Raw genomic sequence first — 25,351 nt, 5'->3', positions numbered from 1 at the left:
TTATGGTCTGCCTTCGTGAAGGCTGTCTCAAAGCTCTTATTCCTGCCTCGAGGAACGAGGATCGAGGAGGGATCTTTGAGGAGCTATGAGCGAGGAACCACAAGAGCAGCCTTCTGGAAGCTGTGCAGCTGAAAGCCGTTGCTAACTCCGCCCATACAGCTGACTAATTCTTCAGTGGAAAGGATGTGCGACATAAAAGTTAAAAGGCTATTCCCTGTGTTGATGTTATCTTAGTTTAAAATGTTTGTTTTAAAAGTAAAGGCAAGCTGGTCTGTCCTGTAGTGTTTGTTTAGTGTAGCCTAAGGAAAGCCATGTAAAAATCGCTAACACCTTTTGTGAAAATCTCCCACCACAATAAGCCTAGTAAGACATTTCCAATATCATATTTACTTTGCCAACATTCTCTGTACAACACACACACACACACACACACACACACACACACACACACACACCCCTACCTACCTAGTAAGCATTATTTATTAATCTTGCCTGGCTCCTGCCCAGCCCCCATCAGTAGAGCAAGACTAACACATACGTAAGTCTTGTTTAAACTGTGTAGTTACAGTGATAAGGTTTGCCACATAAGAAACTGGAAATTACTTTAATCCCACTGCAGTATGCTTCACGACATAAAAATGATATTCCTTTCTGTGTTTGACAGTTTGGAATCTTAATATCTAACCTAATATATGTGTTATTTAAAGAAGCTATTTGGGTCTGAGAGCTGCATCATATGCCACGTCTCTTTAATGCTCTGTTGCTCTGTGGTTGAGTACTGTTTTTTTTAAATCATCTGCCCTCATCGCTCATCTTATCTCTGTGTCTCTCTTATGCTCTTTCTTCTCCCTGCTTTACCATCACTGCTTCAATCTCCTTGCTGGACCTCTCCTCCCTCCCCCACCAGTTTGCTACGGGCCCTCGACCAACCCACCATCAGGTAATTTACCCCCGCTGAACGCCCCTCCTGCTCCCTCTCTTGCATCCTCATCATCAAAGCAGTTTTTGCTGGTACCTGCTGGCATAGGACTGTTTGTGGGGCGTCTGCTGTTCCTTAAAAAAGTCTCCAATGTGCAAGCCTTCAAGTAGCTTGGATACAGTTAAAAAGGTTTTAATTATCATGGGATTTTTCTGAGCTTGCTGCTATTTAATCAACATATCCAGCCAGGTGCACAGAGCAGTTTCCTGACGGTGTGTTTTTGCACTATTCATGTTTATTTTTATGGTGAGAGTGATCGGAGTTAATTTCACGAATTAAATTGGTATTTAATAGTGTTTATCAGGTTAAGATGTAATAAAGCTTGTGGGTATCCTTGGGCTCTAAGCGTAACAAGTAACTCTTTTTTTGCACAGGATGTAAATGATTGTGATTCTCCCAGCGTCCCTTACAGTTCATTTAACAGGATAGAATTTTGATCTTCGTTACATTTAACCAAAGAGGAAATTACTAGTCTACTAGTCAGTCTTTGATTATATGTTTAAACGTTGCACTGGCATTGTGAGCCCATGGCGTTCTGCTTATTGAAGAAAAATAAAGACAAGCTACATTATAGGATAAACTGAGTCACCAGGCGAACATCCAGTCAGAGCAAGCTCTCTTTCAATTGCATCTATCACAATTCAACAATAACGGCTAACTTGGGCCAATGGTTCTGGACACACTGCAGGGCATTTCCATGTAGCATTAATACTGTATGCAGTTCATTAATGTTAAACAGGATATTAGGGAGTGAATATCAGTTCTTGTTCTCCTGAGCGGCTGACACCAACTTTTCATTTAATTATAAGTGTTTTGATAGTGAATCAGATATTTTTTTCCTTTTAAAATTTTAGGCACTAGTATAGTTGATCCAAATGTAGTAGAGACATTATTTGCAATCAGACTAATGTTCAAGGATATTTGGCTGTATTGCAGATTGCTTCATGCCAACAATAAGAAATAGAGACATTGTTATTTCTGTGCTTGCGTATCTAAATCCATTAAGCTTTCTTAAGTGACAACACCCTCATGAGGCTATGGTCTCATATGATTTCAGTAGTTACAGCAAGGTAGTGCAATTAGTTTTATTTTTGTTTGGGTGAGAATTATATGAACTAGATTTCTTCACAATCTCATGTACAAGCCAAATACCAGATGGACACAAGTGACTACAATAATTAGTCTTTAAGATGCTCTTTATTTCACGTTGCTTTTTGAAAAGGTCTATAATCAAGGGGTAATTGTAATTAATAGTTTTCAGGATTAAACAAGACAAGTGACAGAAGCCAGTGGTCAGGTAGACTGTAGTCAAGGAAAGAGTTAGAAACAACTGTGTGGACCGGCTGCAAGTGCAGTGTTTCCCCTACCATTGTTTTTTTTGGGGGGGGGGCCCAAATGACCCCCCCCCCCCCCTAAAGGAATGACAAAATTATATAATTATGCTATATATTCCAAAAGAAAACGGATGCTCGAGATAAAGCTGTTTTCACACACACAGGCAATTCGCTTCTTGTTCCTTGCCTTAAAAGTTAAATTCATTTAAACTTACGGGCTGGCTACATTGCACGCGTAACGTATGCGGAGCGGCCGTTTCAACACTACGCTTTCACTATATTCAAGGAAACTGGCTATACCGGGCACCAGAGCAGTGCGTAGAGGTGCGTATGCTCCGCGGAGATCCACTCTACAAGCGTAAAAATAGGACGGTCTTCTATTTATATTTTTTTACGCAGAAATGGATCGTAAAGTGTCATTATTTCTTTTAAATTAAACTACCGATGTACAGGAAATTACTTAATGACTGCACATGTGGTAGCTCAATGTAGCCAAAGTCCCCCCCCCCCCACCTGGAAAAAATCCTAGGGGAAACACTGAAGTGTGTGTCTGTGTTCATGACTGACAAATGAGATTATGAGCGGCATGTTAATGTGTTCATGTCTGGCAGTGCAGTATTCATGGTGCTGTTTGTTTATTACCTTTTGGATGCTAAGAGTCTTAGACATGTCTGGGAGCTGACATTAAGTCCATGTGACTTCCTGTTATCTTTTGTGTTGATTTTCTCACCATATTGATTCATGCAGCTGCCCACTTTGAAGATTGCGGTGTTATTCACACCCCAACATGTACCTTGTGTAACTTGTTGTCTAACATCCTCACCTTCTGGATGCTTCTGTGTGGACACATCTTAACAGACTATTAATAGTATGGTGTCAAAGTGTGTCCGTCGGGTGTGTTTGCCCGCGTTAGTGTGTACACACACAAACACAAATGCATGCTCTGGCTGTCACAAACTGGCGCAGGGATCTCTTGTGCCACCACGGAAGTGGAGTCGGAAAGCAGATGAAGCCGAACAGTGGCCTTTTATATCAATGGTGAAAACAGCCATTGTCCCACTGAAACACACTCAATGCACAGTAAAGGGTACACAGAGATCAGAAAATGAATTAATTTGGCCAAAACATAAGTCGGTCTTCAAACAAGGATAATCATTATTTCATTTTTTCCCCTCCACTTATCGGTGTAACTGACTTCTTTTGTTTGCGTGTGAACCAAAAGGTCAAAGCAAGTGGAAATTACACTAAAACAAACAACTGTTGTATCCTCCAGAGAGCAGTTTAGAGTGTAAATAACTCTATTAAGCTGAGTTTTACCCTTGAGTGTTTCCTCTTGGTTGGCCTCAAGTAGTGGTAATGTCACATAATGGCATGGCCTTAACGTACTGTACATTTATGTCAGCATTTCCAGGTCATGATGTTGACATAGTTTCAATAGAATGGAGTAGCTACTTGCTGACAGGATTTAGTTAACATTTCATATTAGAGAAAATATAAAGACAAACTCAAAGTTTGAAATGGTTCATATCAGGGTAAAGATTAAGCTTCAGCCTGAGTTCAGTGTGTGTTACTAGATTACGTCTCTGCTATAAAGTGAAAACATCAGCTCACATCTGCCAAAGGAAACACAAGGTTTTCACCAAACGCAGTGATTTATTGAGCTAGCCGAACGACCAGGGCAGTCAAGTGACCCCTATCAACTCCATAAGATATAAGGATGCATGGATGCTGGTGCAGCCCTCAACATCATCTCTGTTGCAAAATCATCGTCGCACGTGACAGCCAGAGCCATTGGGATTGGAAAATGGCAAAGACTGTGGTAGACTGGTGCTCAGGCTGTGCAATTTGAGAAAGGAACTATGGCCTTGGTAGTAAAAAGTGTGTCTGGGTGAGAAGAGATTATGTGCATGTGGATATCTGTGCAACTGTACATGCATGTGTGACATTTTCACTGTCTTTGAAGCTTTTTTCAATTCAATGAACCAACCAGTCAGTCAGAGGGTATTTTCTATTATATGAGTTTTTTTTTTGCCAATCAAAGTGGCTAAGGACCAGTTACAGTGTCAGGTAGATAGAAATAATTGGGTAGTTTCCTGCCTTGATGTGTGTGGGCGAATGATTGCCTGCTTGTTTTTGTATTGAGCCTCACTACTACGGTCTCCCATTGGCTTTTTTCTCTTTCCTGCTTTCAATACTCAAGGGAGGATTCAGGCCTATCCAGGTAACCGTAACCTCTGTTTCAAAAGTCTCCAAACCTGCATGGCATGATGAGGATCCTCTCTAAATAATCTTATCCCTCCTAACTTTTAACCCTGTGCACCCCCTCATCTTCACCACAGTGTATGTTCAGTAGAGAGATCTGTTATAGTCATGTATTCCCCGTCTTTTATCCTGCAGAAGATCATTACTGCACCTTTCACTTTTTTGAGCCATTCATTACTTAATTAACTTGCACAATTTAATGAACCGGTATACGATGTGATAAGAAAAGTGTTACCTTTTGGAAATATATAATGTTTAATATTATTTTATAGATGCCCATCGGATGCATGTATGGTTTCAGTTAGGGCTGCAACTAATTATTATTATGATTATTTTCCTTGTCGATTTAATCTGCTGATTATTTGTTCGATTAATCGATTAGTTGTTTGGTCTATAAACAGTCAGACAGTGGAGAAAAATGTCTGTTTCCCAAAGCCCAAGATGATGTCCTCAAATGTCTCATTTTGTCCACAACTCAAAGATATTCAGTTGCTGGAATCAGAATTATTTACAGATTAATTGGTTATTGAAATAGTTGGCCAGTTAATTAATAGTTGACAACTAATCGATTAATCATTGCCACTCTAGTTTGAGTGTTGCTGGAGAGCACACTTATTGTTTCAGTGATTGCTTCAAGCCTAAGTTACAAAGCCAGTGACAGTGTTGAAAAGTTGTTTTGTCTGTCGACTCATATTTCTTGCTTTGCCAGCGATTTTACTGTGACTGTCTTTGGGTAGCTGGTAATGAACAGTTTCCTGGTCCTTTCCCGGATTTCCACAGGGCTATTTACAATAAAGCCATTGAACCTGATTTATTATGTTAAAGGTGATTTCCCTCTTGGGTATTTTTAGACGGTTTTACAGCATTGTTTATTCTGCTCTCCTTCACCGGAGCACAATGTGACCGTAGCTGGGTGTTCCCAGCTTGAGCCCTAGTTGTTTGGACTTCAGTCACAGCTGTTGGTAGTGGGCTTTCTTCAGGCCCATCCAAACACAATGCCCGTCCAATATTAAACTTTTAACTGATTGTGACGTGTTGTATAGAAATAATTGTAACTGCAGTCACTACGAGTATATTTTTTTAAAAGTTTTCTGTGCTGTGTGACTCATGAGAAAAGGCTATATTGCTGCCTGATGAAGCGATCCATGCTGTGTGTCACATATTCAGTACAACTGCAAAGTTAGCCAAGCTGTTCAGGCACAAAAAGAGGTATTTGAAGTCATTCAGCTGTCCAAGAGTTTTTATTTTCTACAGCTGTGGACGCTGGTGAGGCTTGTTTACAGACAGACTGGCCAGAATAAAAAAAAGAGAGTTTATAGGAAAATATGAAAAAAAACCAGTAAAAAAGTAATGCAATTTACACTTTGGTTGTTCCTCTTAAGTTTTCTGCAGAAAACCGTAATCGGGCTGGTCTCTGACAGTAAGGTCGGGTCTGCTTTGCTTTTTCAAAAGACCTCCAAAGTCCTTTGTTGCTTATCCAACCTAGGAAAAAAGACATTTAAAAACACAATGAAATGCAAAAACACTACCTTAAACCACCAGTGTGTATAGCTGTGGGATATGCCTGTGACAAACCTTAGTTTATCTCCTCCCACATCTGTTTGTAGGAGGTGGAGTTAACGTGGGCCCATCACAGTGTTATATTAATTAATGAAAATTGGCATGAAACGTACGTATGTAATATAATTGGTTAAATCCTATCCCGATTAACTAAAATATAAAGGAGAGCTGCTTGAATTAGAGATAAATCACAAAACAACCAAAAATCCACAGTGTAGAGAAATGGGCTTTTGTTAACATCTTTTGTATGTTACTGGTTTTTCACTCTTGTGTTGCCTGAAAAGAAATCACGTCAAGATACCACAAAGTTCCCCTGACAACAACAAAGTTCTGCAGCCAAACTCCAGTCAGTTAGTGAAGCTTTTCTAAACCTAATCCTAAACAATCCACCACTTGAATCATTGTATATGTCTGCCTCATTCCCACCTTCATAATAACAACAATAATAACATAAAATCATAATAACCTTCATGATGAACACCGTGGGTATTGTGAATGTCTAGAAGAATTGAGACAGTTCATGCTGCACTGATTACGATTATGTGTAATGGCTTCCTTTTGCTAAATTGTATGTCAATATAAATTAATCATGCTTTTAAAGCTTCTGTTTCGATGATTAAATGATTGTAGGAGGAAATATTTAGGGCCAAAATGTCTAAACAGAGAGTGGTTCTCCCTATTTTGTAGATGTCATTCATCTGACTCATAATATTGCTTGCCAGTTACAATAAAAAATCCAAACTTTAGAGATGTTTAGTTAAGTAATTCATTTACTGTATGGGTTGATTATAGAGTCATTAAATAGTAGTGGTGGGGGGAAAAAAATCGATACAGCATAGTATCGCGATATTTCCTTGGCAATACTGTATCGACACAGAGACGCCAAGTATTGATCTTTTATTAGATATGTGTTGGTCAGTTTGTCGGCTTGACAATCCCATTTTGCAGCAATAAAAGTGAAGTGAGATGAACAAACAGAGAAATGTATGTTTTCAGATAAAACCGATGCTGACAAAGTTTCCTTTTGGAGACATACTGTAATATGAGATTGGGAACAATTTGAAGTTGGAAAAAAGGTAATAAACTGCAGTATATCACAGAATACTGCAATATGTTTAAAATCGTATCATGACATAAGTATCGTGATGATATCGTATTGTGAGGCCTCGTGATTCCCACCCCTATTAAATAGTAGTATACAAGTGTGCATGTCTGCCTGAAAATAATTCTGCCTTTCATCCCTCAGTCTGTATAAGAGTTGAGCGACATTTTTTCTTTAAAGCTGCTGATAAAACCAGGACTGTCTCACTGTGAGAAATGTGTAGGCCTAATGGTAAAGACATCTGAAAAACTGTCCTTGTTTGTGTTTTAGATGAAGCGTGGCAGCATGTGGAAATGAGACTGCTGCCTCTGGGGTAGTACTTAATGTCTTTTGTTGTTTCTCTGTGTTTCTCTCACATGTTGCCTTTAGTTTTTCCAGAGGACTCAGATGCAGACTGCAAGGCCCACCATCCCTACAAACACACCCTCCATACGGCCTGGCTCACAGACTCCCACGGCGGCTGTCTACCCCACTAACCAACCAATCATGATGACCATGGCACCCATGCCTTTCCCTTCCCCACAGACTGCACAGTACTACATCCCACAGGTGACACACACACGCACTGAACTGGGTCTTAAAAATGACATTTGGTCTATACCTCAGTTCCAGCTATAGTTATGTGTACATCAGTCCCTCCAGAAAAACACAATTATGCGATCGCATAATTCAATGCATAATGAGCCAAAGTCCGCATATTTACGCGGGGGCCGCATTTTTTCAAATACGCCGCACTTTCGCCGCATAAATTGCCGATTTCCGGCAAAATATGCGGGGCTTGCATGATTTCATAATCCCCGCATTTTCGTTGCAAAAAAGTCACATATCTTAGCAGAAAGTTGAGAAATGTTGCGTTTACTTCACACGAGCAGCCATTTTCCCCTGTTGCCATGGGAACGTTATGAAGTGACGTAATTACGCGACGTGAACAACATATCCCGCCTATTCCATCGCAATTTTTAAGAAAACGTGCCGCATAATCAAGGATTTTTGCCCGCAACAATCACAAAAAAAAAACTCAATTTCTTATAGTGAACACAGATTCTGAACATCAGAATTACACGTTGTCTTTGATTAGAATTCAGCAAAAATAATTGTAACGTCACATTTCCTTTAGCAGTTTTGATCATTTTTCTTGTAGCGAATGAATACTGAGAAAATGTTCTCTGGCTACAGCTGGTACTGTTTTAGATTAAACAGATTAAAGGAATAGTTCAACATAAAAGCATTTTTCTTTTGTAAAATTCATCAAATTGTCTTTGGTGGAAATTAAGCAAAACTATTCTAATTTTCTGCTGTAGTGCACCTGCGATGAATTTGTTTTTGTGCTGAATGCTAACAGAGAAAATACTCTCTGGTTGCAGCTGGTGCTGGTGAGATTTGACTGATTAATAGAAATACAGTTCAAAAAACTGGTCTAGGCCAAATTTGAAAGACGGCTCATCTCACAGAAGGTTAAAATCCCTGAAATAAAATCTGACTGTTCAAAGAAATAACATCACTGATTGCAAAAGTGTGCAGTTTTTATAGTGAAGTTCATACAGTATCTGATGATGTGTTAAACTGTCTCTCTCTGTCCTTTTTACTTGCAGTATCGCCACAGTACACCCTACGTGGGACCTCCTCAGCAGTATTCTGTACAGCCTCCAGGGTCTGGCACCTTCTATCCTGGGCCAGGGCCAGGGGAGTACCCTGCCCCATATCGTGAGTCATTAATCCAACACAGACACACTGCAAGTGCTATTCCCATGTCACATTTAAAATCTGAATTCACCACAAATGCACCCAACCCCCCTATCAGCCTCGTGTGCCCCCAAAGCAGGAGAATGTAACAATGTTGTACTAATATCTGTTTTCCTCTCTTTTGTTTTGACTGTCTCGCAAATGCATTCAGATCCCCTCAGGTACCATCCGCCTGTCTCACCCTCTGTTCCTGCTCCCGTCCCCACGGCTGGTCCGCCCTACTACCCAGGACAGGCTGTGTATCCCCCCTCACCCCCCATCATAGTGCCTACACCACAGCAACCTCCACCAGCCAAGCGTGAGAAGAAAACAGTGAGTATCTTAGTTGTTCCTTTTGTCTTTTTTTTCCCTCCAGTAATTGTGCTTTTTGTCAAAAAAATATTTTGCTTCAATGGAAGCTTTGAAGTAATAATGTATAATAATCAAAGAGATAAACATTTTAATGTATGCCGACGAAACAATCTCACCTTGAGGTCCATTAAGCAGCTGTTCTGGAGCTTTCGGTCATGATTTCTGTCAGTTGTCACGGAAACGTAGATAGTCAGATTTCCATTTTTTTCAGAGCTTTTTAAGGACTTAAAGTTGAGCTTTACAGTTCAGTTTTGGGCTCTTAAACAGCAGCTGACAAAACAGTATCCCCTCAAAGACCACTAAGTAGCTGTTCTGGAGCTTTCGATCGTATCACACAGTATAATCTTCATCAGCAGATAGTTTCCCCAGTTACTCCAGTTGCTCTTTGTGTTTGAGAGAAACAGAATCAATTTTCTCTTGTTTACAATATATGTAATGTTTTGCAGTACTGTTTTAAAAGAGAGGCTATATTGAGCTTGTGAATTAAGTCAAGAAATGTAACATTTGAAAATAACTACATGACATTTTGTTATTCCTTGAGTCAAATATACAAACCCTGAGTGTATCTGCAGATAATCTGCTGTTCCTGTGATCGCTAGTGAAATACCTGATAATATTAAAGTGTCAGTGATCCGTTTTCTTTCCCTGAGCACAAATGTATATGCCAAATTCTTGTTTGTGTATAATGCTGCAGATGGAAAGTATGCATATGACATGGCTGAGGCAGGGTTGCTCTAAGACTCGCGCGCTTTAGTGAGGTCTGTTTTTTGTGCCATTGTCCTCCCAGATCCGTATCCGTGACCCCAATCAGGGTGGCCGGGATATCACAGAGGAGATCATGGCAGGGGGTTCAGGGAGCAGAAATTCGACGCCTCCTATCGGCCGCCCTTCCTCTACCCCTACACCCCCACAGGTATGGCTCTCTGACACACTCACCTACAGTAGTTTCAGCTGTGGTAGTGTAAGCTGATTAGGCTGGAGATTCAGCTGAGGAGAGGAGAGACCTCTTGTGTAGCTTTGTTGCAGTGTGAACTCCGTGCCCTAACCCTTCCTGCTGTTCTCCATGTGTTAGTGATGGACAGGACGTAGCCTCTGTGTCTTTGGTCATTTTTTTCAGCCATATTGCCCTCTCATAAGGAATTCATGTTGGCTTTCTGTCGAGAACATACCTTAGGACTTCTAAAAAAGTACTTTTGTTATTAGTTTTATTACTCTTTTTTTTTTTTTTCTTCTTTTTTTTAAATCTCTTCATTGAGTTTTTCCAGGACAAGTATCATAAACATTGCAAGGTGGCAATATAAGAAATGTCCAGATAAGCAAGTACAAAGATCGAAAGTATATTCAAAAGAGAACTAGTAATGGAACAGGGAGCAACGGAAACCGTAAAGGAGTAGGTAAATTGTGACGGGAAGGCCCCCTCCCCTATAAATGTACACATGTATACATGCATAGACACGGGCACACACACACACACACACACACACACACACACACACACACACACACACACACACACACACACACACTTAATATACACATGTATACATACACCCATATACAGACACATTCGTAAACTTACATACAGACACGCACACACATGGTGTAGATATATATGCATATACATACACATAACAAAACTAATGGATGTTATACTGGGTGTGAGAGAAAAGGGCAGAAAAGAGGAAAAATTAAAAAATAAAAATAAAACATTAGTTTTATTAACTATAGTTGAGTGTTTATGTTCTTCAGCTACACAAGCAGTCTTGGGTTTTCCCGGTCATATGTTCCCGGGACTAGTTAGGTCAAAAAGAAAGAGTCAAGGCCTAAAGAATAATAACAACAACAACAAAAAAAGTTATTTCAATAATATCACATACAACTTATGTGTTTAGACATGCATGTATGCCCATGACTTGTTAAAACCACTTTAGATGTAATTTTCCCCTAATGAATTCATGGTAGTCTTGTTAACAGCTGTTTTAATCTTAAACCTGCTTCTTTTCTATCACTGTTTCTATTCACTCACTATCTTTTACAGTAGCTTGCATATGTACTGTCTGATTTCTCCTGCTCCTTCTACAGAATCCAGTCAGATTCAGTTATTTTTCCATTCTGTTCTTTAAAAAATTGCATTTCAGCCCCCAATTACATTTAGAATGGGAATAAGCAGGGCTGTGGGTCATTATATTGAAGCTAAAAACGGTTGACTAATGCCATTGGCACATTTTAATAAAAAAAAGCCCAAATTAAAGATTTTTTCTGGATTCTGAAGAAGGACATTGTGGGCCCTATTTTAACGATCTATGCGCACGGTGCAGGTGAGTTTAGGGCATTTCCAAATCCACTTTTGCTAGTTCGACGGCGGAAAAAAGGGTCCATGTGCCGGGCGCATGGTTCAAAAGGGTTGTACTTAGTGTCTTCATTAATTCAGAGGTGTGTTTTGGGCGTAACAAGCAATAAACAGTTTCCCCTCAGTGTCATCTCCCATTCCCTTGAAAAGCCAGTCGCATTTGTACCTTGGCGCATTGCTATTATGATGGCGCATTTGCACCATAATATATTTATTTGTAATCTTTTGCATGTTTGTGTGCTGCTGCGCTTCCCTGTGTGTGTGTGTAACAAGCATATGCGCGCGCTGTGCATAAGCCTAGGCGCATTTTACTAATTTGCTGTTAAAATAACAATGAAATGCTGCGCTATTGACTTTAGACCAGGTTTTTGTTGGTCAATGGCGTGATCACTTCCCGCAGCCTCAAGATAGCAATACGCCAAGAATTCACCTGAACACACCTCCCTGTAAGACCAGCACGCCCATGGGCGTACAGATGGGCGCAGGTGCATTTGCTATTTCAACGACGTGGGCGCTGGACGGGAAATTGACAACTGCGTCGGTCTTAAACTAGCAAAGAAACTTGCGTTGGGCTTTGCGCCGTGCTGCATCCGGGTGCAAGATAGGGCCCTGTGACTTCTTCCTCCTTGTTCCTTCTGTGGATGTTAACAGTCTTTCCTCTCTTTCTCTGTCTTTTTGTGCCCCTTTTGATTTTATTTCTCTCTATCTTTCCCTCTGTCCTTTTCCTCTGCATTGTTATGAGCCGTTCCCCTCCTCCTGCCATTTCTCCCACATTGATCTTCCACTTTCTGTCTTGTCCTTCATTGCCATCCTCTTAATCTAACCACACCCCATTGGACTCCTTATTTCTGCTTAATCCTGCATTTGGGCTTGTTTGTTTATTTGTTTGTGTGCGTGCTTGCCTACATCTCTGTGCCTGTCTCTGGTTTTCTGTGTTGCTAGTTTTTATGGCCGCACCCTCATTATCCTCACATTTTCTACCTCAAATCGCAGCAGCAGCTGAGCAGCAGCCAGACTCCAGAGCAGCAGCAGCAGCAGCAGTTGCAGCCTCCTCAGCCGCAGCAGGCCCATCCTGGAGTCTACACGTTGGAGCCACGGCAGTCCCAACAGCCCCAGCAGCCAGCGACCACTGGGGTTTCAGACACCAAACCAGGGCCAGGTCTGCACCAACACCACATTCTGTCTGTCTGCTTTATTGAGCCTGGAATTGTCCCAATCATAAACTTAATCTCCATCTAAGCATCTTTACACGAATTATCTATTTAAAAATAAAAACTGTTAAGTACAGTATATGCTGCAGATATTACCCTTTTTGATGATTCAATTGTGTGTCTATCTGAACTCTTCATCCTTTCAGATGATACGCCAAAACTGGAGCCAGTCGTCCAGAAGTCTTCCTCGCCTGGGCTCGTGCAGCCTGAAGCGCCTGTAGAGAGACTTGAGGCCAAAGCTCCTGTATCTGAGCCCTCTTCTACTGTTGAACCAGAGCTTCCCTTCCCTGCCTTGATGACCGCCCCCGTCACTCTTCCTCTTTCAGTGGCCAATAACAGAGAACGTCCCTCAGCCAGGGAGTCAACTGCCTCAGCCTCTTCTCCCTCCTTCTCAGTCGGGGAGCACAAGCCCTCTTTGGCGCCACCTCAGACTCCCAGCGCAGACAAGCCTCTCTCAGACGCCCCTCGAACCCTGGCTGCCTCTCCAGCACCGGCTCCCAAGGCTTTGAACGGCCATGCTGACTCTGGGACTGAGCTGGACACCACGGCACAGGAGCCTTCTCTTCTGTCTTCAGCTGCACTCCAGCCCCAGGCCTCTGCTCCCGCTTACAGAGAGGCCTCATCCTCTGAAAGTTTTCCCTGTGACGTGAGGCCAGAGTTGCCCGTTGCGCTCGCCCCTATGACACCTGTGGCTGTGGTGCCAGTGACCCTGTCCTCAAGCCCCGCCTCAGCTTTGCCAGTTATGCTCCCCCTTGGCCTTCCGCCTCTAGTGCAGGCCACGACAGAGGCCGACGAGGCGAGCAAGTCCTTAGACACTAAAGACCTCATCCCCGTAGTAGGGACAGAGACACATGGAGGCATTAGTGACAGCAAAACGGAGTCCCAACAACAAGCACTCACCAGGAAGAGTCCTACTACAGGTACTGTATCTGGTGCATTTCAACTACTGTAAAAAGAATTGTAGCCTAGATGAAGTTTTTTTTTTTTTTTTCTTTAACTTGCAACAAAGTAGTAATGACTTTTTTTTTTTTTTTTTTTTTTTTGGTGATAGTCCAGTAGAAATATTTTTTTACTGTGCCGAAATTGCAAATTTAAGTGATTCTATTATTCACTAGGGTGTTTTATGAACACCCATATAGCACACATTGCAGATCATTTCTCATTAAACACTCTGCTGACATAGTTGACTCCCCAATAAGATATAGAATAAACTCTATGCTTGGTCAGAGTTAGGGATTAGTTGCCATAACTTCAGAAACACCTGGAACGCGTTTTAAATAGTATTTGTTGTCCTGTAAGATTATCTTCACATTTTGGTGTTTTTGTTTGCCAAGAAAGAAATACAGTCCGAATCAAATAATGGCTAACAAGTGGAAGTATTTTTGGTGAACAATATTTGTGGGTCTGCTGCAGAGCGACACCTGTCAGACCAGCAGAACCGAAAGTTCTCAGCATTAGCAGTGTCTGTATGGAGCACTATTATTTTGCTGTCTGTAGAACTACACACCTGTCACTATCATTAAAGTGGGACAAAAAGAGATGCAACCATAGTGACCTAAAGCACGTTAAACTTTAAGTAAGATTGTTGTGACAAGTAAGTGCCCAACAGTACGGGATTAGAAGAAAGGGGAATGGCATATAAGGTATAGCAACAGTTTAAAAGGAAGGAACCTAGGATGTGAGCTTTATCTGTGTGTCACTGAACATGTCCTGGAAACCTCCTTAAAACATATAACTCATGGTCATGGGGAACTTACCTTTTTCCATTTATTCCTCTTGTTATGCTCTGTCAAATAGTATTTTCAAAGAATGTTTAATGTTTGTTTTAGATGGGTGAGGGTTATCATATTAAGACTATGTAGACGTCATATTTAAATATACCCATCTGCTATCTATCGTAGGTTAAAACAATTAAAAAAAAAAAAACGTATTTGGAAAAAAATGGTGTTTCTCTTGCCATCATTGTGCCACCAAATTTTGACTTTTAAATCCATTGTGGTTGTGTTTTTTGATGACATGTTCCTGCATTTATATTTCCCTGCAGTTAATCAGACTGCTTCTGCTATACCAAAGACCTGGAGGAAACCAAATGAAGGGATCTGTACTGACGATGCACCTCAAAAGGATGATGAGGTAAGAAAAGAGGCCCAAAACTGCTCACCATTCAGGACGAGGAAACCAGACAGAACCAGCTGTAGCGAGTATTCAGACTTAAAGTATAGATCATTTCATCTTCAAAAGTCGGCAAATATCCTACGAAATGTACCTTCTTTTCAATACTTGTGATATTTTGTCACCTTTTTTTTATTAAATGGTTGGCATTTCATTTTAGAGAGAGAGAGAGAGAGAGAGAGAGAGAGAGAGAGAGAGAGAGAGAGAGAGAGAGAGAGAGAGAGAGAGAGAGAGAGAGAGAGAGAGAGAGAGAGAGAGAGAGAGAGAGAGAGAGAGAGAGAGATATGTGGGCAATAGTTCAAGTGGAAAATGTTTCCACATGTGTGGTGGAGGAAGCAGACATGAATGACTTTGGGGTGTTGTTATTGTTTGAGAACGACAGCGAGGAGTTATCCATCATCTTGATTGCTAACCCAGCCCACCTGTATGTAAAATCAGCTCTTTCCCGCTCTCGTTTCCTCTCCTTTCTAGTTTTGTTCTGGGCTTGTCGCTGTGGGAGAATTTTCACCGGTGTCACCCACTTTTAATTGCTTCTTTTTGGGCCGCATTGAATTAGCACTATCAGTGAAGAAGAAATGTGATTTTATGCAGAAACACACATTTCACACAGATTACAAAAATAAACATAGGCACCCACATTTAAAAATGTTAGAGCATAAAAAAAGTTCAGACTTAGTGTGTCTAATAAAAAGTTAATTAAAATCCCATAATTCTTATTATATTGAACAAATGTTCGGTTTTGTACAGTGAAGCTGGCTTAACACTTGACTCAAAGTATTACCTCATTGTCACAGTTGTTTCTCTTGGAGAGCAAATTTAGTGCCCCCATGTGAAGCTGCTAATTTATTTTTGGAAACAAAAAAAAGTATAGTGTCTCACTGAGATTGATTATCCAATAGAGCATGTAACATAGGACCTCAATTGCAAAACATACAAAAATACAAGAACTTTTTCACTGTGTGTAAATGGTTACATGTACAGATAATGGCAATAGGGATGGTGTAGAGAACATCATACCAGCATAGGCATGTCCACTCTGTGCCACCAGTGGTACTGCCTAATGCAGCAAGCCTATTGTAGTCCCTATATTTTGCCCTTTTTTGTCTTTTCTTAGTACCTGACCCATTCTGCCCTCTCTGCATTCATCCTTGAGTCCCCCGCCCTTGACCCTTATTTTATTCATTCATCCCTCATTTTCCACTCCTGTATTTCAACCCTTTCTTTATGTGTCCATCCATTTCACCCTGTCTGCAGATAATCTCCTTACAGCTCTGTAACTGACAATTATAGACAGTGTTATGTGGGGAAATTTTAATGCTACTTGTTTTTAAATATGATGAGAGCGACGTGACAGCAGCCATTAAGCTGTTAGGAATGTATTATCTTGCTACAGTAAATGATAATAAAGCATGTCATAATGGGGATCGGAAAACTGAATCTTGCCTCCACACAGGACGAGCCCAGGCCAGTAGATGAGCCTGCTGGAGACCAGGCCCTGCAGCCAGCTCCTCTGAGCAGCAGCCCGCTGCCCCTACCGTCAGTCCTCCCCCCGACCCCTGCCCCAGCTCCTGCCAGCAGCGCCGAGGCTGCCGGAAAGCCTGCCGCTCCAGAGGAGAACGGTGAGGCCGAGATGGAGCCTATGAGGAATGGGGCAGGTCACACTTCAGAGACGGAGAGCAGCGACAGTGGAGCCACCCCGGGAGACAAGGAGAATTCCACAGGGGCCCCACTGGAAATGGAAGGTTAGAAAGGCTCCGTTCTTTGGTCAGATGCTTAAAGCTACTATAGGCAAAACGTTTCTGTAAAAAATACAGCAGATTCCTCAGTAGCTGCAATGATTTCTGTGTGTTGACATTCACATTTTGGTCTCTGCCTTTTCTTAGTGTAGCTTTTGCTCGTCTTATTGTCTCTTTTTTATATGTATATATTTGCTCTTTTTCTCTTAAACCCTGCTTGGTGGCCAGACCTGGCCGAGCCCAGTGGGAAGCGTCAGTATGACAGGGACTTCCTGTTGGGCTTCCAGTTCATGCCAGCTTGCGTACAGAAGCCTGATGGGCTCCCACCCATCAGTGATGTGGTGCTGGACAAGGTGAGTAAGCCAGCTGTTGCAGATAACCATAACCCTGCTTAAATACTCAGACCCTAGTGTCCTTAAATCTGCCAAAAAAAAGTGCCAAATGTTTGTTTAAAAGTTATCTGTGCAGTCAGTTTTCTTCAGGAGGTCCTTCTCTAAATGTGGCTTTTAAAATGGAAAGTGGCGAGTACATTTTCTTTGTCCATCATTGTCTATATTGGGCTCTGTAAATGGAAATAAATATGTATGTTTAAGGTTTTGTCTTTTAATTAAGCTGAAATAAAGAGTCGGTGGACAAAGAAACTTAACCAGCAATAATTTCGCTAATAATTAATCTTTTTAAGGCAATCATTCTGTGGTTTTGGCTTCTCAGATGTAAAGATGTTCTGCTTTTCTCTTCTTTATATCATTGTAAATTCCATGTCATTGGGTTTTTTGACTGTAAGTCGGATAAAACGAGCAACTGAAAATCTCACCTCGGGCTCTGGGAAATTATTCATAATTTTCTGAGCTTTTAAAGACTAAGCGATTAAATGATAGAAGTCATTAGTTGAAGCTCTAGTTTTGAATAAACACCTTTGGGCAGAGTTGTTCATTATTAGCTCATAACAACAGCCAATGTCTTAGACATTCTTTTGTTAGCTTGTGTGCACTGGATCAAAGATCCAGCACACAGAGTTTGGTTCATTCCTCTGATCCACACATACGTATGGGTGGAGCATATGGCCCGCTGAAATGCTGTTTTGATTAAAATCACATTGCTATTATGTCACACTTGGCAGTGTTGAGTACATGCCCCTCCCCCACCTCTCCAGAAGAACAACCAGACCGGCGATGTACAATCCCAAAGTCTCGTTTTCTCTGAGGGAGAAAGTTCACTCTCACTGGGAAAGAGTCAAGAGGAAGTCAAGGACAGCTGAAAGACAAAGAGCTGGATTTGTTCTTCTCTCCTCCCCCACAACTATCTCTCTCTCTCTCTCTCTTTCACTCTCTCTCCTGCGTTCCTTTCTTTCTTCCTTCCCCTCCACATCTGGTTCTGACTTCTCTCACTGAATGGCCCGCTGATCCCGCCGAGCATAATTTATCACCAGTACAGTGAAAATACATAAACCAAAAGCTGTTAATGTACTATGACTGTCATTTACAGAGGGTCACCTTAAGGGAACACTGGGTTAGAAATGCACATACACACACACTCCCCAGGCAGACTCCTTTACCCTATTGCCACTATTATTAGGAATCACTGCTCCCCCTGCTGTTCAGCTCATCTTATGTGTGTGTGTGTGTGTGTATATGTATGTATGTGTGTGTGTGTGTGTGTGTCTCATGATTTATTGTGTATGTTATGTGTCGTGCAGATTAACCAAAACAAGTTGCCATCTCGAGTGGTGGATTCCCGGGTGATTTCCAGAGGACCTGATTTCACACCTGCCTTTGCAGATTTTGGCAGGCAGATGACTGGAGGACGAGGCGCTGCAGTGAGTCACATGTGCAAGCACACGTGCACACACACACACACACACACACACACACACACACACACATACGCTCAAGCTGCCATTTATTATCAATTCACACACACTCCCTCCAATTCCTTCTTTCCGTTTTCCCTCAATGCACAATTGGTCCTCATGTTTAATAGATAACTTGCTGATTTTAAGTGGAGCAGATACTACACATCTTTCAAACCTTTCCCTAAAAGTCGGAGGATAATGGGATGTTGGCAATTTTAGGTACTTCCAGTAGGTTCCAGTTGGTTTCAGTCGACATCTATAAATGTTCAGTTTATGTTATGTTTGCTTGTATATATGTTTCCTTTACAGATAGACGATGTGTTATTGTGACTGCTTAGAAGCAATATAGTGTAGTTGGCAACTTGGTAGTGACGACAAATATTGACATGCTGTATTCTTTGATTGCAATCACAGCTTATGAACATTGGGGCTCGGCGGCCTCAACCCAGGAAGATCATCATGAACGTGTCGGTTCATGATGAAATTCAGCTGAAAAAATCGGAGAATGCCTGGAAACCTGGCATAAAGAGGGCCGAGGTCCTTGCTGAGGATCCTGAAGCGCAAAACACACAGGTAGGGCCAAATATACACACATGCATTTACACAAAGGAGGAGCTTTCCAAACATCAGCACCAGACTTGTTTTTATTATTAATGAATCACACAATGTACTTGATTGAAGAGCTTTATAACCGAGTCTAATTCTGTAAAAAATTGTAAAACAAAATGAGAGTTTAGTTGTTATTACTCAATAAAGGATTTAATCTACCGCGGTAGGAAACCACTTCACATAATAACGAGACAGTTATGAGGACAAATATGCATGTTATCAAATTGTATCTTTATCAAAAACTACCAGTAATAGACAGCCCTATAACAGAGTAAGTTGTCCAAGATAATCTTCAAATAGCAATGATTGATTGATGGCCTCATCATGAGCGCTTCCCCTCAGGAGCTCTTCAAGAAAGTACGCAGCATCCTGAACAAGCTGACGCCACAGAAGTTCAACCAGCTGATGAAGCAGGTGACGGACCTGACCATCGACACAGAAGAGAGGCTCAAAGGGGTCATCGACCTGGTCTTTGAGAAGGCCATTGACGAGCCCAGCTTCTCCGTGGCCTATGGAAACATGTGCCGCTGCCTCGCCATGGTAAGCAGGCAGGAAGTGGATGAATAATCTTACCTCAACTGTCGTTCATTCACGGGGAGGTGCGGGGGCGGGTTCTAGTACAATAAAAAGTCAACTTTTCTGAATTCCACAGACTGTGCATTCTACTCTACGTGTGTTCATCCCAAATAAAACCACTCCAATTTGTATCTCAATGTACAGTCAACAACTCGCTAAACGTTTCAGCCGCAAACAGATTACAGGGTTTAGAGTCATATCTGCCTCGATACAACATAATGCTGTGCAATACAATACAGTTCAATACGTGTTAGGATATAGTGTGAACGTTATCATTTTTTGATGACTTGCAAGAAGAAATTGTAAGATGTGGGCAACTGTTACACTATTTGAATTGAATTTGTTGCTAGTAAAATATGAAATACTGTATGTCTTCTCTTAATAATTTATTTAAATGGGTCCCTATTCATTAAAAAATGCATTTCTTCAATGAGGAACTCTGCAGAGCATGTGAGCGGAGTGGAGCGGTTAGAATGTGAGCGTTGCCGCTTACGTGGCTGTACGTTCCTGCTGCTCATAGCCACTTCAGGCCGCTGTGCTCATTATCGCTCCACACTTAACTAAGATTTCAACTCGCTCTTCTCAAATCGCTCACCAGTCGCTCAAAAAAAAAAAAAAAAAAAAAAAACAGCTCCTCCAGCAAAAGGTCCGCTGGATGACGGGTTCTGGCTTGGCTTAGGCTTAGATCATCTGCATGTACTGCTCACGCTGCAGGAACCGAGACAGGCTCGGGCATGCTTCAAACTCATGGTGTGAGCAGGACCAGAGCGTAATTGGAGCGAGGGATAGGGCGATGTTCAACTTTTTTAAATCCTCCTGCTCGCACTCTCTGCTTGCTCACATGCTCTGGAACCCTGTTAAAAACAATGTGGGTGAAACATTTGAGTTTGGTTGAAAAAGAAATGAGAGCTGTCAGTTGGTAATCCTAACCGTACATTAAAGCATGCATACATATACACATATTCGGGCTTTACGTTTGAAACATTTACATTTCCATGTGTGGATTTTTTCAAATCCACACATGGAAATGTAAATGGTTGTGCACACAACATTTTTTTCTTTTGTGCAGTAGTTTCCTTCAGTATAAGCTGCAGAAAAGTCTGGAGTTTGTCTGCTAGACACCCGAGCCACTGTTCACATTTAACATTTTTAAAGGTTTGGTTTGTCACTTAACTACTGCTGTTTCTGTACAGCTCAAGGTGCCCATGACAGACAAACCCAACACCACAGTGAACTTTCGCAAGCTGCTGCTAAACCGCTGCCAGAAGGAGTTTGAGAAAGACAAGGTGGACGACGTGGTGTTCGAGAGGAAGCAGAAAGAGCTGGACTCTGCTGCATCGGTATGTTCTCTATGAATTACTCAAGTGTGACACCCGATTTCATGCTGTACCAAAGCAATTTTAAGTACGGTGGAGAGAATAAAACTCTGGCAAAGATGCTTTGGGATAACCTCCAGGGTGCGTATTTGTTTAATGTTCCCTTGGTTCCCTTTAGACGACAGAGCGCGAGCGGCTTCAGGAAGAGCTGGAGGAAGCCAAGGACAAGGCCCGGCGACGTTCCATCGGCAACATCAGGTTCATTGGCGAGCTTTTCAAGCTCAAGATGTTGACGGAGGCCATAATGCACGACTGTGTTGTCAAGCTGCTGAAGAACCACGACGAGGAGTCTTTGGAGTGCCTGTGCAGGCTGCTCACCACCATCGGCAAGGACCTCGACTTTGAGAAGGCCAAGGTGAGGCGGAGAAAAAGAAGTTACTTTTATTAAGTGAGCCAGAGTGAGTAATACTAATTCAACATTTTGGGAAATGTGCTTATTTGCTTTCTTGCCGATGAGAGGATTGATACCACTCTCAATGTCTGAACGGTAAATATGAAGCCACAGCCAGGAGGTTAGCTTAGCTTAGCACACAAACTGGAAACAAGGAAACGGCAAGCCTGTCTCTGTCTTGCGATAACAGTTATTGTTAAATATTATAAAAAAAATATAGAGTAATTGTGGATGTGTAACACTGGCACATTGAGCAGGCCTGATGTTTTATCTCTGGGCTGTAGTAAATACTTGCTTTACTTGCTCAGAACTTAAAGGGAAGTAATTGAGACCTTGTTTCCAGGGCTGAAGTCATAAGGTGAACCGTTTATCAGCAGCCCTTTGACATCAGCACAGTGTGTCAGGGTGCCTCTGCTAACACGCCACAAAGATAAATTCCTCTGTATTTGGTTGTTTACTTGGCAATTGAATGAGGTGATTTTGGAGGTGATTCTGATCTACAGCAACACAGTTTTGAGAGACACAAAAGAGAAAGAACTGGTGGGATTCAATCCCACACCAGCTGGGCTACATTCAGTTCCAGAGGCAGAGGAGTAACTGTTGGTTGTAGGTTGAGAGGAGACAGTGGATGCTCTGCTTTGTTCTGTCTGACTGGCTTTCCTGTTGACATCACTGACTCCCAGCGAGAGTCCTCGGACGCTTGGAGAGACATAACTGACCTGTGGGTCTCCCCACCGTTCTCCGTTTTACACCTCGCATTCACACTGCTCTGGCGTTTCAGAGCCCCTAAACCGGAGACATTTGAAAACACTTCTGACCCTGTTTTGGTTTGGAATCTCCGAGGTTGTGTTGCAGTCTCAACGGCCGCAAACAGAGACCTTTGGCAACACCGACACTGACGCCAATATGATTAGGTCATGAAGTCTCTGTGACTAAGCTATTAACGTTACCATGGCAATAACCTGTTTACCCCGGCACGCGCATGCCCAGTATACGACAATGTTGATGAGATATTCGGTTTGGGCGTGTTAGTTTGAACTGAGATTAGTTCTTCTACTGGAGCTAAAAACACTGGTGTGCACGGAGATCACTTTTGGCTCAAAACTCTGCTTAAAAACCAAAATGTAGCAATGTAAATGTAGCCTGAAGGATCTTTATGCTGTTTACCAAGATAAAGGTGTAGTCATTGTATGTTAAATCCTACAGAATGTGGTCATTAATCACTTTGTCCTTTTGATGAGTTTAATCATGTTTAATGTGGTAATTTTCTGAACATTGCCGTTTTAATGTTGGGCCATTACAGTGAATTTATGTCTGTACTTTCTAGGCTATTACAGTTTTAGTTCTGCCGTCTCCCAAATTGTTCCAATTTAATCTCTGGCGGGCAGGACAGCCTCTGCTCCGAGTAACAAACTGACCAATCTGTCAGTTTAGTGAAATAATGCGGAAATCCCTGAAACCCGCTGTCCAGTAGATTAAATAGAGAAAAGGAGAATATAACCTTCATGTCTCAAATGGACCTCCTCCCTCTCTCTTTCCTCAGCCTCGGATGGATCAGTATTTCAATCAGATGGAAAAAATCGTCAAGGAGAGGAAGACGTCATCCCGGATACGATTTATGTTACAAGACATTATAGACCTGAGATTGGTAAGTGTGTGGTTGTGATGTTTGTTTTGTCCTGCCTTATGTTCAGGCCAGCTCTGGTTCACCATGAATTCCCCCACAGAGGTTGTTTCATTGAGCTCTCTGACCTCCTGGAACTTGATGTTGGGTATTCTGGTCATTCAATCATACACATTTATAAAACAACCAACCTTCTTTCAAATGAAAAAGATTGTTTGTTTAAATAACTGCTTCTAACGCTTTTTTTTTAGCTGCTGTACAGCTACCTACTCAATTAGAAGATATGTCACTATTTAAAGCTTGTTCACCTGTTACTCCCGTTATTTCCTTACGCAACGTAGCATTTAAAAGGCTATTTTTTTAATCGGAGTCCTCTGGCCTGGCTGGGCTTCCCATTGGCCTGGCAGCTCGCCCGGTGGCCTGTACAATTACAGGGGAAACACTGATTACATCTGATGCATTGTTTCTCCTTAAGTAACATGTTTATCTGTGTTGTCCTGGTCAAATAAACTAATACAGTAAATAAATACATAGTGGGGGGGGGCACATGGAGGTTTCCTGGGAACAGAAACAAACTTGAGGAGGAAGTGAAACAAACGATGAAGCAAATGGCTTAACATGACAAGTGTCATGTCAGGCTTTTACAACAGAGAGACATCTGCACTGTGATTCTCTCCTACAGCAACTCTTACCTAACACCAGCTGTTTGAGTCAATGTCACTGTCTCCGGCAAGTCACTGGAAACACAGAATCCAGCCCTGCTGTGCTCCACCCTTGTCAAATATAAAATTACAATTTAGCAAGACAACTTAAGCAGTGCAATGGATCCAACAGCATGTTCGGTATCACGGAATGGCCCAAAAATGATTATCAAATTGTAGGGTTGTAATGCAAGTAGAATGACCTTGATAACCTTGTTAACACATGTCTGTCACTTCTCAGGCACCATGCCTGAATTCATGGTGCAGTTTTACATTTATATAACGCTTAATTTAATAAATGGTACACATTTTCTCCAGGGCAGCATTTCAGGCTCACAAATGGTTTCTTGCTTTAACCGCTGTATCTGGGCTGTCATCTGAAATGGGTCAGATCAAGAAAAAGAATTCAATTTGAAACTACTGAATCTGACACTACTGCATGGTTCAGTTCCGAGGTCATTGTGGTTCTCGTTTTTGTTCCAGCACAACTGGGTGTCCAGGAGAGCTGACCAGGGCCCAAAAACCATCGAGCAGATCCACAAGGAGGCAAAGATTGAAGAGCAGGAGGAGCAGAGAAAAGTGCAGCAGCAACTGCTCTCCAAGGACAGCAAGAGACGGCCAGGTCAGGCCTGCAGTCTAAATCCTCTTTAAAGCTTAGAGTCACATCGGCACAGCTACAGTGACTCAGGAAGCCTGCAAGCATAGAGACAGACTTCCTGTCCCTATAGCCTGCAGAGATGCTATTGTGCCCGACAGCAGACAGGAAGTCCCCCCCCCCCCCCCCGCCAGCGGACCTATAATATTTCATCATGTATTTCATGAAACAGTCAAAAACGTCACACTGTCAGTGTTGACAGTCGATTTAATGAATTAAAATACCATTTGATTTCCACTGAATTCATTTCAAACGTTCTATTTCATGTGTGTTTTTGTCTCTTTGGCGTGGTAGATCCCAGAGATCAGCGAGATCAGAGAGATCAGCGAGATCAGCAGCGCATGCAGAGAGAAGAGACCTGGAACACTGTGCCCATGACGAAGAACAGCAGGACCATCGACCCCACCAAGATCCCAAAGATCTCCAAGGTGACACATGCTGCTTCTTTTTTTTTTTTTTCTTTTTTTTTTTTAACATATGAACCAAGAAAGTGCTCAAATTCATGAAATAGGACCAACACATCTCTCTTAATTTTTTTTCACTTTGCTATATTAGGGGGAAATCCCATTTGACTCCTGATTAGAAACTGATCAAGGATCCATACTTGACTAGCCTGGGAAAACCCTGACCAACTTCTGGCAAATTTGAGATTTGCTCTGCAAGTCCGTCTGGCCAAGAGCCTATTCAAGCCCATTTCCAATTTTTCCAAATCGAGGCACCAATCACAACCGTTGAGGCGGGCTTTACACCAATCACAACCGTTGAGG

At 41.9% G+C, this 25,351-nt stretch overlaps 1 protein-coding gene across 18 annotated transcripts in view; it reads left to right on the top strand.

Annotated features, from left to right (window-relative positions):
- Positions 1–25,351, top strand: part of eif4g3a (eukaryotic translation initiation factor 4 gamma, 3a) — a 63,758-nt gene that overhangs the window by 19,297 nt on the left and 19,110 nt on the right. For 3 of the 18 annotated variants that reach the window (XM_031302000.2, XM_031301994.2, XM_031301993.2), the window contains 19 exons: positions 908–940; positions 4,514–4,534; positions 7,607–7,786; positions 8,830–8,941; positions 9,132–9,292; positions 10,110–10,244; positions 12,624–12,840; positions 13,039–13,812; positions 14,937–15,025; positions 16,518–16,806; positions 17,029–17,153; positions 18,497–18,616; positions 19,067–19,225; positions 19,604–19,801; positions 21,031–21,177; positions 21,332–21,568; positions 23,148–23,252; positions 24,413–24,551; positions 24,879–25,012. In XM_031302000.2, the coding sequence (XP_031157860.2) occupies positions 908–940; positions 4,514–4,534; positions 7,607–7,786; positions 8,830–8,941; positions 9,132–9,292; positions 10,110–10,244; positions 12,624–12,840; positions 13,039–13,812; positions 14,937–15,025; positions 16,518–16,806; positions 17,029–17,153; positions 18,497–18,616; positions 19,067–19,225; positions 19,604–19,801; positions 21,031–21,177; positions 21,332–21,568; positions 23,148–23,252; positions 24,413–24,551; positions 24,879–25,012 (3,375 nt within the window). The remainder of the gene's footprint in view (positions 1–907; positions 941–4,513; positions 4,535–7,606; positions 7,787–8,829; positions 8,942–9,131; positions 9,293–10,109; positions 10,245–12,623; positions 12,841–13,038; positions 13,813–14,936; positions 15,026–16,517; positions 16,807–17,028; positions 17,154–18,496; positions 18,617–19,066; positions 19,226–19,603; positions 19,802–21,030; positions 21,178–21,331; positions 21,569–23,147; positions 23,253–24,412; positions 24,552–24,878; positions 25,013–25,351) is intronic. The other 15 variants (XM_031302002.2, XM_031302001.2, XM_031301996.2 and 12 more) reach the window with 12 other exon arrangements.

This window comes from Sander lucioperca, chromosome 6, assembly GCF_008315115.2.
Source record: "Sander lucioperca isolate FBNREF2018 chromosome 6, SLUC_FBN_1.2, whole genome shotgun sequence".
Taxonomy (NCBI): Eukaryota; Metazoa; Chordata; class Actinopteri; order Perciformes; family Percidae; genus Sander; species Sander lucioperca.
Note: the sequence above shows the minus strand (reverse complement) of the source record. Positions and strands in the feature narration are given on the sequence as shown.